The following is a 14,839-nucleotide window of genomic DNA, read 5'->3' on the forward strand; positions in this document are numbered from 1 at the left end:
TGCCTCCTTTATCATAGAGTAATGGACCATGTAAATGAGGATTTATTTCTGGGCATTCTGTTCCCGTGACCTATTTTGATTATTGTAGGTTTGTAGTGTAGTTTGAAGTCAGGAAGCATGATACCGCCCACTTTGTTCTTTTTCAAGATTTCTTTGGCTGTTTGGGGGACTTCGGTGGTTCCATTTAAATTTCAGGATTAGTTTTTCTAGCCACTTGAACCATTTTAAAATAAATGTATAGTTCAGTGGCATTAAGTATCACATTGTTATGCAAGCATCACCACCTTGAACCTACAATTTTCAAAGTACATTTTCTGTTTTGTCATCTGCATGGTCTAAAAGTCATAACAACCCAGTAGCAATGATCAACCCCAGAACTCACATTTTGTTTTCTAAAATTTTTTTTCCCACTAAAAGATTCCAGGTTTGGACAAGAAAAGTACAAGAATAACCTGGACATCAAATTTGGGACAATACGAGCATCAAAAATGTCAGTTGTCATGATTGAATCATAGTAAATATATAAAAATCCTTGAGTCCATAATGATACTTAAAGAGAAATAAAAGCATTTCATTGGAGGAGACGTATTACATCAACTGGAGAGTGGACCATTGATCCTGCTTTCTTTGGTAGAAACAATAGTTCAAGGTAATCAAATAGCCTCGCTTAATGAGGGTTTTCAGTGGCTGGGTATCCACTGAAGTATCCACTATATGCAACAAACACATGCAATCTAAGAAAATGCAAACTTCTCTCATACAACTGAGAGCACAGTACTGCTTTCCCAAGGGCACTGAGGTCTACTGGGTGTCTAGTTCGGAGCCAGATCCCAAGAATCCCCAAAGGTGTGGCCTGTGCAGCTACCCATCACCGTTTTGTTCCAGAAACTGAAGCCATATGGCTTCATATACACATATTATTTAGAGGAATAAAGTTGCCCACTACAAAAAATAGAAGAGTTTTAAAAAATTGGTTGCTCCTGGAGAGAGGTTGGAAAAGAATGGAGTGAGAGATTGCTGCCTTCTTTTTTATTTAATAATGTAACCATGTGCATGCATTTGTTTCATTTTAAATAAATGAGATCTACCAAAAAAAAAAAGTTTGATTGGATAGAAATTTACTTTTAACCACTTGACAAAGTTTTCCTGTAACTTTTCTTTTCTCAAGAGGGGCCCAAAGGCTTCCTTTCTCCTCTCCGCCTCATGCTTAGCCACCTGCACTGGGAACAGGTGGCTCCCCTCTCAACATGCACAACACCGGCCTCGGCACGTATTCTTGCCCTTTTCATTTGTCTCCATTACACTTGATTTCCACGCCTTCCGTTTGCCAGCTGGACCCTGGGCTGAATGCCAAGGTGAAGGCGGTCTTATCCACGAAGCCGACATACAGGAACTCACAATGTGCCTTGTGTGGTGGGGTCCCCGATATAACGGCTGGCATGAAGAACCCCACGGCACATCAACCCCCTTCACAGGACACACCAGGTGTCCCCTCTCTCCTCCCTCCTCTCAGCCTCCAGCAGTGCACCTCATAGGACTTACCAGGTGGCTGTGGAGGTAAGAGGTGAAGTGTTGGAAGGAAGTGTGGTGAGAAGGGTTGAGGAAGTGGTGGAATCTCTGACTATAGCTTCCGACTCTTCCCAGTGCTTTGTACTTCAGTCATCCTGCCACTTGCCCTGTGCCTTGTCCCTTGGGACAGGAACAAAGCCTTAATGCTGGGTTTTAGGCGTGTGGGCTGCCCTGATGCTCACCTGAGGCTCACCTGATGTTTCCGCTCTTTGGTCAGAAAGGTCTAACCTGAGTGGGCAGCTGGTACAACACCAAGAGGCAGCCATTGCTCCCGGGACCCGCAGGTACACCCCTGGACTCCATATACCCAGAGTATCCGATTGACACCCACTTTGAAAGGGCCCCCAAGCCTCCTGTTCCTCTAAGATGTTCTGTGACACTTTCCCCGGTCTCATCCCGAGCAGCCAGTGAGTCTTCTGGGCATCCGGGTTATTCTACAAGTGTCTGTGTATGTCCAGGCTCTGTGGCCCCTGGAGGTGAGCTGGTCTTTTCAGTGCCTATTGTGGAGCATTGTGACACACAGCTGAGCTCTATTAATGAGCATTTGCTAGATGAATGAAAAGCCGGATTAGAGGCAGGGGCCAGCAACCAGCCCATCTCATCCACAATGCTTTTCTATTTGGGGTTGGGCAGACAAGCTGAAGAGGGGGGTTCACATCCAAAGGCTCCAGCATGACTCGAGTCCTAAAGCAAGAGCAAAAGGTGAGGTAATCAACCAGCTTGAAGGTAAGACTACTCTTGGCCAGTAACGAGCCTTAGATTCCTGGATCTGACTGGTAGGGCTGGAATATTCAGATACAGGAGAAATGATGACAGGAAACAAAGATAGAGGTGCGAGAGCAATGTATGGATTATCAGGCACTGAGTAGGAGGCTCCCCTGATTCTATCACCTCAACAACTAGCCCTGATTAAGGAAGAAGCAAATCTGAATACCAGTTCCCATCCCCCTCCCTGCCTCACCAAATGGCCATGTGCTGGGAACATCACACAGCTTTCACAGAGACTCTTCGTCTCTCCACTGACCTCTGACCCGTTCAACTTTTCACCTCCAACCTCTCCCATGGTGTTAAAACTTCAGGTCCTATGAAGACATGGAAAGAGCTGGTGGCATTGGTAACAAAGGACTCTGTGACAAGCTGCTGATGTAAATGAATTGAGTCAGATCAGCAGGGCCAGGAGCATGTTCCTTCTCCGGAGAAGCCTCCCTTCCCATCTTCACCTCCTTTAGGGTCTAGGCAAACTCCGGTTCCAGGAGGATAGAGGCAGTCAAGTCCAGGCCCCCAGGGCCATGAGACCCCATGTTCTTATTCTTCCTCCTCCCTTGCCTGCTCAGTGTGGTGAGCACAGCTGAGCCTGCGCCAGTCCTTACTACACTCCAGGGTCACACGGGGATAACACTGCTTGGAGCACACTGACCGCCCCGCTTTCTCCCCTCCCTGGCCCTGACCACCATTCCCCCTGCTCTTCAGGACTTAGTGTTTGCATAGAGCTCAGCTACTCCTTTCCTCGCCTCCCGTGTTGCAGGAAGGGGACAGCTGCAAGTGTCATGTATCCTAAGGCCAAACTAAACCAACCAACTGCCTGATAAAGGACCTGTCCCATGGGCTGAGATGACGCGCCTGCATGCAGTCTTACATTGAAAGATTGCTTTGCTGCTTTTGTGGGTGAGGTATCCCCCTCTCCACAGGTGCTTTTGTTGGTTCTGCTGCTGGCTCCAGAGTTACAGAGGCTCTGGGGTTGCTTACCAGGTCCCATAGCTGCATAGCCTGCCTCCACCTGTAGGGTGTCTATTTGGTTTGACCAGCGCTTCCAGATGGGCCCTGAAGCTCCTGATGGTGGGAGACCACCCCGTCTCCAGAGGTCCTGGGCCCTGGGCTGCATCCCCTCCCTGACCCCTTTCTCTGCTACAATGGGGTTCAGCCTCCTCTCTGTGCTAGAACATGGGAGCCAGGTGAGAAGTGGTCTGTGCTCCTCTGCATAGGCACAGATGCAAGGAAACCCAACCCAATTCCAGCTGACCAAGGAGGACTATGCCAGCTGATCCCCAGGCCACAGCCAGACCTTGAGACCCATGCATGTCAATCCTTTGCTATACAATAGGGGAGCTCAGGGAATCTAGTCTTTGGAATATGGGCTAACCATTGATGAGGACCACATTGTGCTCCGGTGGGGGCAGGAGGGGGAGGGTGGTGAGCAGTGCCAGGCTGTGAGCCCCAGTACCTTCCCGACTTCCTTTCCTATCTCTGCAGAATGAACTAGGCCCTCCTTCTAGGCTGTGAGAACATAGCCAGCAGACCTCCCTGCACATACGTAGCACACCTGAGAATGCCACGACCCAGCAAGAACACCCACATGCCGCTGGCATCATTGAAGCCTCCAGATGTAGGGTGGGCAGCAATGGTCCTGAGCCAAGGTGGAAAAGGGCATCTTCCATGAGGTGGTATGACTGGTAGAGGCCCCAGGCCTAGAGGGGAGCAGGCAGCCTTGGGCTTTTGGTGTAAATGTTGCTCTTGCCCTCACTCTGCAGCCTGGGATTGGACACTGCCCTCGTCCCCAACACACACCACCAGCTTTTCCTTCTCTACTTTGGGACGCGTAGCTGCTCTGCCTTCCAGACGCGTAGCTGCTCTGCCTTCCAGAGGCTGCCTGTCCCATGTGGGGAAGTAAATGAGCAAAGGCAATTAGGTTGTGATGTGGTGATTATGCCTCCGACACACAAAGCGTGGAAGCTTATTGGAAGAACAGGGTGACGCCCCCAGCAGACCCAGGCACTCCCTGGACATGATACTGTCCAGACACTGACTCAACGCTTGTCCCTTTCTGCTCTCAGGACTTTTTGGCCTGTACCAGCCTCTATCAAAACAGTTATGGAGGAGGTCGGAGGAAGAGGGGAAGTTTTGTGAAAGGAGAAGACCTCTGCACTCAACTCTGACCTTTCTGCCCCCCAGGTTCTGGGGCTCAATCACACTATCCATGAGATCACCATCAGGTACATCCGCAAGAACTGGCTGGATGGTCAGAGGCATTTCCCATCTCCCAGGTTTGTTGCTCTGTTGCATGTAATAAGGAGAAGGGAGGGAAGCTCTGCCTGACGCCCTTAGGCAGGGTTGGGTCCTGCCTGGAAGACTTTCCTTTATGCTTCTCCACTTTAGGTCTCTCTCTTTGGGTTTGGAGCTGGAGAAGAGCAGTGGGCCAGAGATGAGCAATTGGCACCAATACTGGTGGAACCTACTACACAGACGATCCTACTATTTGTCAAGGAAAGTGTGTATTAGAAAGTCGGAGTAGAAAATCACCCACAAGCTATAGTGTGAGAGCACGATCACAGTCTACACTTGAACTGAAGGCCAACCCTACCCTGAATATCTGATGGTGAAAGGGGACCCTAGCCTGAGGTCTAGGGTGGAGGTGGGGGGGCTAATGAAGGTTGGATGGGGAGGGAAGAGCAAATAGGGATCAGTTTATTATAGAATAAAGACCTTGCAGGGCAGCCTCCAAAATGCCTTTCATCTGCTGGAAGCATCTGTTGCTGAGTCCCATTCATGGGTTTTTGGAACAAAGCTCTAGCAGTTGTGAATAGCCAGCCCCATTTCCACTCTGTGTGGTGCGACAGGATATACTGGGGACTAAGCATGTCTGCATGAGTGGGGTGCTGCTTTCAAACCCCACATTATTAGCTGGACCTTGCCTCTGGCCCCAGGCTTAGGTAAGAAGAATTCTAGATTATGCCAGAGTGCCCGAGGAAAGTCATACCCTGCTTCTTTAAAGAAAACTTTTCTCTCAGGTTTGGAAGAAGTTGCCAATAGGTCTTAATGAAGCCTGTGAACTGGGTTCAGTCCAGACTGCCTCCACCAGGACCAGTCCATAAGTGACAAGTCCTGCCACTGTCCATCCTCCTTACTGGCTTGATACATGGTTGGACTACAGGGGAACTGAGTTGGTTCCAGCTGATATGCCCCGGATATACCCCAAGGATATTGTGGGGACAAAGCCCCAGAAAGCAGTTTCCAGGCTCTCGGCCTCACGTGGAAAGCTGCTGGCTCAGGTAGTAAATGGCCATCAACTGTGATTGCATGGCCATCAGCTGTGGCTAGTTGGCCGTCAGCTGTAACCAGTGAGCCATTGGTCACTAATATAACTGCTGTGGCTAGGCTAGGAGAAAAATGGGGGCTAGCAAGAAGATGGTGGCTGAGCCTGCAAGCGGTGCAGTGAGGGTTGAGAATTGTGTGGCTCCTGTTTCCTGTTTCTCCAACCCAGCCACCAGCGAGAGTATAGTGGCATGAGTCCCCTATCTATGGCTCCATGGGTGTTCCTTTTTGGCCTCACCATATCCTGCGTTGCTATGTGGGAAGCAGGACCAGAGACCCCACCGGACGCCCTGCACAACAAATGGTGCAGCGAGCAGGGTACGGTGCCGGCCAAAGCTCTCCGAAGAGTGGTGGAGCAGTTTGTGTGTATGAACACTCAGTCTCTGGAAGACCAGGGGGAGCAGCTGCCAGAGAGCTGGACCCCCGTGGAGGGGTGGGAGGACGTGGACGGTTCTCCCACTAGCCCAGGAAAAGCCATGCAGCTGCTGGAGAGATGGAGCCCCGTGGAGAGGTGGAAAGATGTGGACGGTTCCCCAACCAGCACAGGCTGGAGAAAGCAAAGGTCGTTGCGCCCCTGTGGACTGGGAAGTGCTTGCTGAGGCAGCCTGGATGCAGGACTTGTAGTCCCAGGAGGAAACGCTTGCTGAGTCCTCCGTGGGAGATGAGGGTGAGGTCAAGGTCATCACTCACCCCCAGGACAGCCCTGGGGAATGACTATGGACTATGGGGAATTGCCTTCCATCCCTAATTTAATGGACCGCTTGACTGTTTGCTTGGGAACTTACCACCATGTAGTGGAACTGGGGGATGTTTGCTTTTGTGTCCTGACCAGCCACCATTGAGAATATGTAAGCACCTTGACTGTGAGTCGCTGTTTTTCCAGCAGGGCACCCTGAGAGGCCCAGAGAGAGTGGCAGTGCCCTGAGAGCCCTGGCTGTGTCCAGGAAGTGTGGCTGAGCCCTGAGATGCCCTGGCTGTGCCCAGGAAGTCGGGCTGTTCCCAGAGAGAATGACAGTGCCCTGAGAAACCCTGGCTGTGCCCGGGGAAACTAGTGGTACCCTAAGAAGTCCAGGAAGTCTGGCTGTGCCCAGAAGCACTGGTGGTGCCCTGAGAAACCCTGGCTGTGTCCAGAGAGCCTGGCTGTGTCCAGGATATTGCATTCACCTCCAGGCTCCTCGCACAGGTCCCCTTGCGGAAGACGCTTGTCGCGTAGATTGTGAGGCGAGAGCCTGTAGGGGTGGAGTGTGGGGGCAGAGCCCCAGAAAGCAGTTTCCAGGCTCTCGGCCTCACATAGACAGGTGCTGGCTCAGGTAGTAAATGGCCATCAACTGTGATTGGATGGCCATCAGCTGTGGCTAGTTGGCCGTCAGCTATAACAGTGAGCCATTGGCCACTAATATAACTGCTGTGGCTAGGCTAGGAGAAAAATGGGGGCTAGCAAGATGGTGGCTGAGCCTGCAAGTGGCGCAGTGAGGGTTGAGAATTGTGTGGCTCCTGTTTCCTGTTTCTCCAACCCAGCCACCAGCGAGAGTATAGTGGTATGACTCCCCTACCTATGGCTCCGTGGGTGTTCCTTTTTGGCCTCACCATATTCTGCGTTCTTACATGGGGAGCGGGAGCAGAGACCCCGCAGGCCGCCCTGCATGACACATGGCGCAGCGAGCAGGGTCCCCCACATGACAAATGGCGCAGCAAGCAGGGTACGGTGCCGGCCAAAGCTCTCTGAAGGGCGGTGGAGCAGTTTGTGCGTGTGAACACTCAGTCTCTGGAAGACAAGGAGGAGAAGCTGCCGGAGAGCTGGATGCCTATGGAGGGGTGGGAGGACGTGGACGTTTCTCCCACCAGCACAGGAAAAGCTGTGCAGCTGCTGAAGAGCTGGACCCCCATGGAGGGGTGGGAAGACGTGGACGGTTCTCCAACCAGCATAGGCCAGAGAAAGCAAAGGTCTTTGCGGACCTGTGGGCTGGGAAGTGCTTGCTGAAGCAGCCTGGATACAGGACTTGTAGTCCCAGGAGGAAAGGCTTGCTGAGTCCTCCGTGGTAGATGAGGGTGAGGTCAAGGTCATCCCTCACCCCCAGGATAGCCCTGGCGAATGACTATGGACTATGGGGAATGGGCTCTATCCTTAATTTAATGGACCACTTGACTGTTTGCTTGGGAACGTGCCCACCATGTAGTGGAACTGGTGGATGTTTGCTTTTGTGTCCTGACCAGCCACCATTGAGAATATTAAGCACCTTGACTGTGAGTCGCTGTTCCAGCACAGTGCCCTGAGAGGCCCTGGCTGAGTCCAGGAAGTCTTGCTGTGCTCAGAGACAGTGGCAGTGCCCTGAGAGCCCTGGCTGTGCCCAGGAGGTCTGGCTGTGCCCAGAGACAATGACAGTGTCCTGAGAGCCCTGGTTGTGCCCAGGAGGTCTGGCTGTGCCCAGAGAGCCCTGGCTGTGCCTAGGAGGTCTGGCTGTGCCCAGAGACAGTGACTGTGTCCTGAGAGCCCTGGCTGAGCCCAGGAAGTCTGGCTGTACCCAGAGAGAATGGCAGTGCCCTGAGAGCCCTGGCTGAGCCTAGGAAGTCTGGCTGTGCCCAGAGAGAGTGGCAGTGCCCTGAGAGCCCTGGCTGAGTCCAGGAAGTCTGGCTGTGCCCAGAAGTACTGGTGGTGCCCTGAGAAACCCTGACTGTGTCCGGGGAGATGGGTGGTACCCTAAGAAGCCCAGGAAGTCTGGCTGTACCCAGAAGCACTGGTGGTGCCCTGAGAAACCCTGGCTGTGTCCGGGGAGACTGGCTGTGTCTAGGATATTGCATTCACCTCAAGGCTCCTCGCACAGGGCCCCTCGCGGAAGACGCTTGTCGCGTAGATTGTGAGGCGAGAGCCTGTAGGGGTGGAATGTGGGGACAGAGCCCCAGAAAGCAGTTTCCAGGCTCTCGGCCTCACGTGGAAAGGTGCTGGCTCAGGTAGTAAATGGCCATCAACTGTGATTGGATGGCCATCAGCTGTGACTAGTTGGCCGTCAGCTATAACAGTGAGCCATTGGCCACTAATATAACTGCTGTGGCTACGCTAGCAGCAAATGGGGGCTAGCAAGAAGATGGTGGCTGAGCTAGCAAGCGGTGGAGTGTGGATTGTGGATTGCAAAGAGGCAGATTGCAGCTAGCAAGTGAGGTTGATTGGCAGAGAAGTGGACGGCAGGTTGCGGATCGTGTGACTCCCCTTTCCTGTGTCTCTAACCCAGCCGCCAGTGAGACTAGTGTGGTATTACTCCCCATCTATGGCTCCGTGGGTGTTCCTTTTAGGCCTCACCATGTCCTGCGTTCTTATGTGGGGAGCGGGAGCTGAGACCCGCAGGCCGCTCCACGTGACAGTGGCCTTGTCTTTGTATCTTCTGTAACCCATCTCTATCAGAATGTAGACAGATGATAAATTCATGCCACCTGATAGGAATCTTTAGCAAATTCTTCCTGAATAGATGCCCTTTGTGTTAATGCTGCCAAACTATAGAGGTGGAGACAGAGGCAGAGAACAAATGCAAATATCCAGGATTTATTGTTGAAAGGGAAGGTGAAAGAGAGGGTGAAGTGCTGGGATAATAAATTCTAGACAAGAGCTGGGAGTTGCTCCCTGGCCAGGGCAAGGTACCCCTGTGGGTGACTGCAGGCTAGAAGGTAATTGTAGTTTGCCTCATTCCCACGTGAATTGGGGCCTTCCCCCAGCCTTGCAGGTTTCCTTCCCTCTTCTGGGAATGCCAGCTGACCTGGGCTCCCAGGTTGGGTGACGACAGAGCCAGACCTTTCCTTTGGCAGTCCTGCAGTGGAAGGGTCATGACCCATTCTGCAGCCATCTGTCTGTCTGTGTGCTCCCAGGCTGGCCTGTATCCTGCCCTGGCTGACACTGCTACCTGGAGGTGGCTTGGGAAGCGCTGGGGCTGGGGCATAGCAGGACTGGCCCTGGAGATGTCAGACTTTGAGTCAGAGACTCGTCCAGCTTGCGGGTCTCAGCCTCCAGGACAGTGGCCTCAGGGGCCTGGGCCACAGCAAGAAGGGAGTGGGAGAGGCTGTGGTGCAGGCCCGCTAGCTCACGGCTGGTCTGGACCGAGCGAGCGATGTAGTCTTGCTTCTGCTTCCGCTCCAAGGCCAGCTGGGCTCGCAGCAGGGCCACCTGGTGGGCAGGGAAACCAAGAGGGAGAGAGCAGTAGAGGGCCTTGAAGCTGCCCCAACTCTTCCTGCTCTGCTTCTGTAGCTCTGCTCAGACCAGCATTTGAACCAACTCTATCACATCAGTGAATCTCAGGGTCAGGCTTTACTGTGTTTGGGGGAAGGGCCCCTGGGGATCATAGAATCCAGTGACTATAGAGCCTGGCTGCACAGGAGACAAATAGGGAGCTTGAACAGCAACAACAAAACTATTCCTCAACCTTATTGAGGGATAATTTCCATGTAATGAAAGGCCCAGGTTTTAAGTGTACATTTTGATGTGTTTGATAATGTACATACCCACGTATAACCACTATCCCAATCAAGATACAGAACTTTTTAATCACTGCAGAAAGTTCCGTTGTGCTCCTTTCAGAAGCTTTCAAGAACTGTTCAGCCTTAGACTGTGGTAAGGCCTGGGCACCAGTATTTTTTTTCCAAAGCTTCGCAGGTGGTTCTAATGTGCAGCCGGGGATGAGAATCAGTGATTAATCCTTCCATTTCTCAGATGGGTATACTGAGACTACCAGGAGGGGAAGTATTGGGAGCTCAGGGCAGATACAGGACTAGGGTGAGGCAAGAGAGGTTCCCAGGGTGCAAAATTTAAGGAGGCACTCCAGGCTGACAGTGAGGGCTTCCTTAAATTCTACACACAAGGTGCCTTTCTTGCCTCACCCTATTCCAGGCCCCATCTGCCAGATTGCTTTGTATGAATTCAAAATAATAGCCAAGAGTCAGGCCCTGCCAGTAATGACTACTGATTTCTGAAACAGGCTTAGAAATAAAAATTCCACAGTTCTTATTACTCCTGGGCCTTGAAAGACAGGGAGAACCTTTAGGCGAGGCCTAAGAGGGAAGAAGGCACTTTATACAGTTTCCCTGAGTGTGGTGGCTTGACCTGAGCTCTGAGGTATGGATCTTGGCTCTGGTGCCAAGCTACTCTGCCTGCTGTGCTGGCAACAGTCCTGCCTACCAGGGTGCATGTGAGGGCAGAGGCCAGGATGCTTCTGCTTGCTTTAGCCTGTCCTCCTAGACTCTTCTTCTGATCCTCAGCCCTTTTCCCTGTCTTTTGCTTTCCTAAGTAGGAACCTGGAGGTCTGGGGCCTGGAGCATGCTTTATTCCCCACTCCCACCCCAACCGTATGGGAGGTTGAGTTGGAGCAGGACTCGTCTTGTCTCCCACAGAGACTGAAGTTCTCTGAGGCAGGCACTTCCTGGAGGTGCACAAAGGGCCGAGCACACTGGACGCTACAGCCTGTGCCTGAGGGGAAGGGAGGGACAGGGGCTTAGAAAACAGATCCTTTCAGAATGTACCTCTTTCTGCAGTTCATCCATGTGCTTGGCATCTAAGGAGACCGTCTGTCCTCTTCCATTCTGTGGAAGACAAATGCCATTCCTATTGGAAGAGGGGGTTCTGCAGGCATCCTATGCCAGCTCATTACAATCTGGGGGGCCAGAGCAAAGGCTATGGGCCAGATGTGCCTTTACTCAGACTGAAGTCTATGGGGAACCATGGCCCTGGGCAAGGAGAGGCCCAAAGCAGCCCAATGGGTGATGCCCACGGAGACCTGATGCTGAACTTCCGAAGGCTTGGATGGCATGGGCTTCACTGAGGCACCTGTTCATTTACAGACGTACACCATGCACCTGCTAGCCCTGGCCTATGAGCTGAGGATGCAGAGAGGAAGTAAAACAAGGTGCCTGTGGTTGGGAAGCTCTTATTACAGGACAGAGGAAGGAAAGCTGGGAGATTCTTAGCCACCAGAGACAGTCTCTTCCTGCCAGGCTGCAGGGCTGTCTACTGATGGGCATAACTCGCTAAAGGAGTGCCGGTGTGGGGAGGCTTCTCCAAACTCCTTACCTCAAAAACGGACTCTGGGCCCAGGAAATACCATGCACACTGAGCTTGTAAACTTGATATTGCAAGGGGCAAGGCAGTCTAAGAGGTCTGCAAAGCTGCATCACCCAACACCCATATACCTGGGATTCTGACCAGGTATATGGTCAGAATCAGGTGAGCCTGAGGTGCTGTTCTGGGAGCAGGCAGACTAAACATCAGTGAAGACTGAGTTCCTGAGAGTGCAGGGCAGCTAGCCTGGACTCCACCCCCCACTGATGCTGGGCCTCCTTCCTGGGTCAGGGGCAGACTGGGCCTTGCTGGGTGGGGCAGAACCCAGGCAGGAGGGGTTCTCTGGAGTGGCAGAAGTGGCTGTCTCCCCTTGCAAGGGTAATCGGGGATATGCACGGAGGAAGGTTGTTTCTGGTGGCTGAGGTTGGGCTCCTGAGGGTGTAGTCAATGAAAAGCGGTAAACCTGTAGTATGGGTGACGACGCTGTGGCTTCACTGATCTCCGGGAGCCCTGTCCGCGATGCACGCAGGAAATCCTTCTTCAGCTTCCTCCGCTCTCGCTCTACCTGTCAGGATGCAAGTGAGAAACCGGGGCTCAGCTTGGCTCTGGGGCTGGAGCGCAGCCGTCTTTCTCGAGAGGCCTGTGTACGTGTGAGTGTAAGAGGACAGCAATCATGGGATGCTAACCTCCTGGGCTGCGGGGAGAACATGCTAGGGCAGCTCCAAGTTCAAGGAACTTGTTCAGCTCCAAGTTCAAGGAAGAGCTCCTGGGACTGAAGACGTACGGCCAGCCTCTCAGGACTTTGGAGCAATGGTCAGCAAACACTGTCCATACTATTCGGAACTATTTGGGGCTTTGTGGGCCATCGATCCCTGTCACAACTATTCAACCCCACTCCTGAAGCCTGCAAGCAGCCATAGACTATACATAAATGAATGGGCATGGTGTGCTCACATAAAACTTTATCTTCAAAAATAGGTGGCAGGCCGAATTTGGCCCTCGGGCTATAGTTTACCAACCCCTGCTCTGGGGGCTGCATGAGAAGTAGAGGTGCATGCACACTGGACCGTGGAGGAGAGAGCTGAGGACAGGAGAAGTTACTTACCTGCTCCAAGGTGGTCCGCAGCTGGACGTTGTGGCGCTGCAGCCGGCTCCGCTCAATCTCCAGCTGTGCCACCGCTCGCTGTAGGTGTTCAAGCCTTTGTCCCCACGGCTGCTTCTCCTCTATCCCAGGACGAGGCTCAGCCTCCACTCCTGCGACCTGTGGGAGAGACCTGTGAATCCCACCTGGGCAGCCCCTGAGACTGGTGGGGAACAGATAGAGGGCAAAGGGACCAATCTGGCAGGACTGAGCTTGAGGAACTAATTCCCAGGAGAAGAAGACCAGTCACTGGACAGGAGCTCCCTCCTGGGCCATCTGTTCCCACCAGGCCCCCCGCTCACCTCCTCCAGCTGTACACCTGCCTCTCCCCTGGGCCCCCGTTCTGCTCTGCTGGTCGGGCCAGGGCTGTGGAGCTTCTCTTTCTCCAGAGCCGATCTGGTGAGCTCCAACTCATCCTGGGGTATCAAGGTGTGGAACAAAACAACGTCATGACAACCTCATATCCACACCCACTCTACCCTTCATCCTCAGTTCAGTTTTCTCATCAGGTTATAATCTTATGTTTCCTGGAGCCTCTGAGCTATTCTAGTGCAGAACCTTCCTTCTACAGATGGACAAGACAAAGGAGCAGAGAGGGCTCTATCCAAGGATACACGGTGGGCTAGGACTGAAACCTGTCTCGTTTTAGATCTCCCATAATAAGGGATAACTTGGAGCCCTGAGGATGGACTCTGGAGCCACACAGAGCTGGGTATTATGTCACCACTTACTGGCTAGACGACTTTGCTCAGGATATGAGATCTCTCCAAACCGCAACTTCCTTATTTGTGAAATGACTACCGTACATGCTCCATGAAGCATAGATCAAGCCTTTGGGGTTAAATCCCTTAGATAATGGGGAACCTAGTGCTAGATATGTTGTAGGCACGTTATGTTTCATAAATGATAATAGTCAAGGAGAGAGACAGGTAAGAGAAGTTGGGTGAACAGGTGTGGGTGGAGGTTGTCCGGGAGAGAAGAGCTTCGTGGTAAAAGGATTGCTTAGCTCTAGCTCTGGTTCTGCCACTTACTAGACATATGACCTTGGACAAGCTACTCAGCCTCTCTGAACTGCCAGTCCTCAACTATAAAACGAAGATAATAACAGCTCCTACTTTTCATGGTTGTTGTGGAAGAAAAGGAGAGGAACAGTGCCTTGTATATAAAATGTTTGAAATAAAAAATGGTACTGTGGTGAAGGGCTGCATCTGAAAGATGTCCTTGAGTGTGGACGGGACGGGAGACCCTGACCCGAGCTACACCGAGGAAATACCGCTCAGTCGCCCAAGAGTATGAACAGGAAGTGCCCTCCTGCTCAGCTGCATGCCTTGCTTTTTCTGTGCCGGTAAGAACGGGCCTGGAAATAGGAAAGTTGTTCCACTGATTGCCAAACGGAACCCACCGTTCTACTCTTCCCCAAACCTGCCTTTCTTCATCTCATGAAGGAACCCGGGGGTTTGCTTTCTTTTCGTCCTTTCTTTACACTCCCCACCCCCCCTCCATCTCTTAGCCAATCAACTGCCAGAAGTCTTATGATCACCTCGGTCCAGCCACGTGCCTCCATCCACACTTACAGTCTCAGGTCACTCTCTCTCCTGGACTTCGATGACAGCCTCCTAATTGGTCTCTCAGGATCTACCATCGCTCCACACAGCAGCCTGAGAGCGCTTTCTGAACTGTGTATCTGATTGTGTCGTTCCCCTGCTCCGAACCCTTCATCCACTTCCCACTGGTCACCTGGGTCCATGACTTACCAGCCCTCAGTGATGGAGCCCCTGCTGTCCTCTCTTCTCTCGCCAACTCCCTCTCTACGTCCCAGCGTGCACTGCCTACACAGATACTCCATGTTCCCTCTCTCATCCAGAAAGCCCCTCCCCTACCTGTACTTGGCTAATTCCTTGCTGGTCCCTTCAGATCTAACCATAAACACCACTTTTACCAGGAAGCCTTTTGGGGCTCACCCCCAGGAAAGGTAGGCTGTCCCTCGAGTATGCTCAGAGCACACT

At 52.4% G+C, this 14,839-nt stretch overlaps 1 protein-coding gene across 10 annotated transcripts in view; it reads right to left on the minus strand.

The window, feature by feature from the left end:
* Window positions 1-9,172: 9,172 nt before the first annotated feature.
* The window catches only part of CEP250 (centrosomal protein 250), a 40,629-nt gene continuing 34,962 nt past the window's right edge, over window positions 9,173-14,839 (minus strand). For 8 of the 10 annotated variants that reach the window (XM_088789174.1, XM_088789173.1, XM_088789176.1 and 5 more), the window contains 5 exons: window positions 13,136-13,249; window positions 12,798-12,953; window positions 12,156-12,257; window positions 11,158-11,217; window positions 9,173-9,808 (listed from right to left, as the gene is read on the minus strand). In XM_088789174.1, the coding sequence (XP_088645300.1) occupies window positions 9,545-9,808; window positions 11,158-11,217; window positions 12,156-12,257; window positions 12,798-12,953; window positions 13,136-13,249 (696 nt within the window). In that variant the 3' untranslated portion in view covers window positions 9,173-9,544. Of the gene's footprint in view, window positions 9,809-11,157; window positions 11,218-12,155; window positions 12,258-12,797; window positions 12,954-13,135; window positions 13,250-14,587; window positions 14,663-14,839 lie in introns of those variants that run through there. The other 2 variants (XM_088789175.1, XR_016018194.1) reach the window with 2 other exon arrangements.

Source organism: Rhinolophus sinicus, chromosome 13, assembly GCF_057876585.1.
Source record: "Rhinolophus sinicus isolate RSI-liver-muscle chromosome 13, RSI-T2T, whole genome shotgun sequence".
Classification (NCBI taxonomy): domain Eukaryota; kingdom Metazoa; phylum Chordata; class Mammalia; order Chiroptera; family Rhinolophidae; genus Rhinolophus; species Rhinolophus sinicus.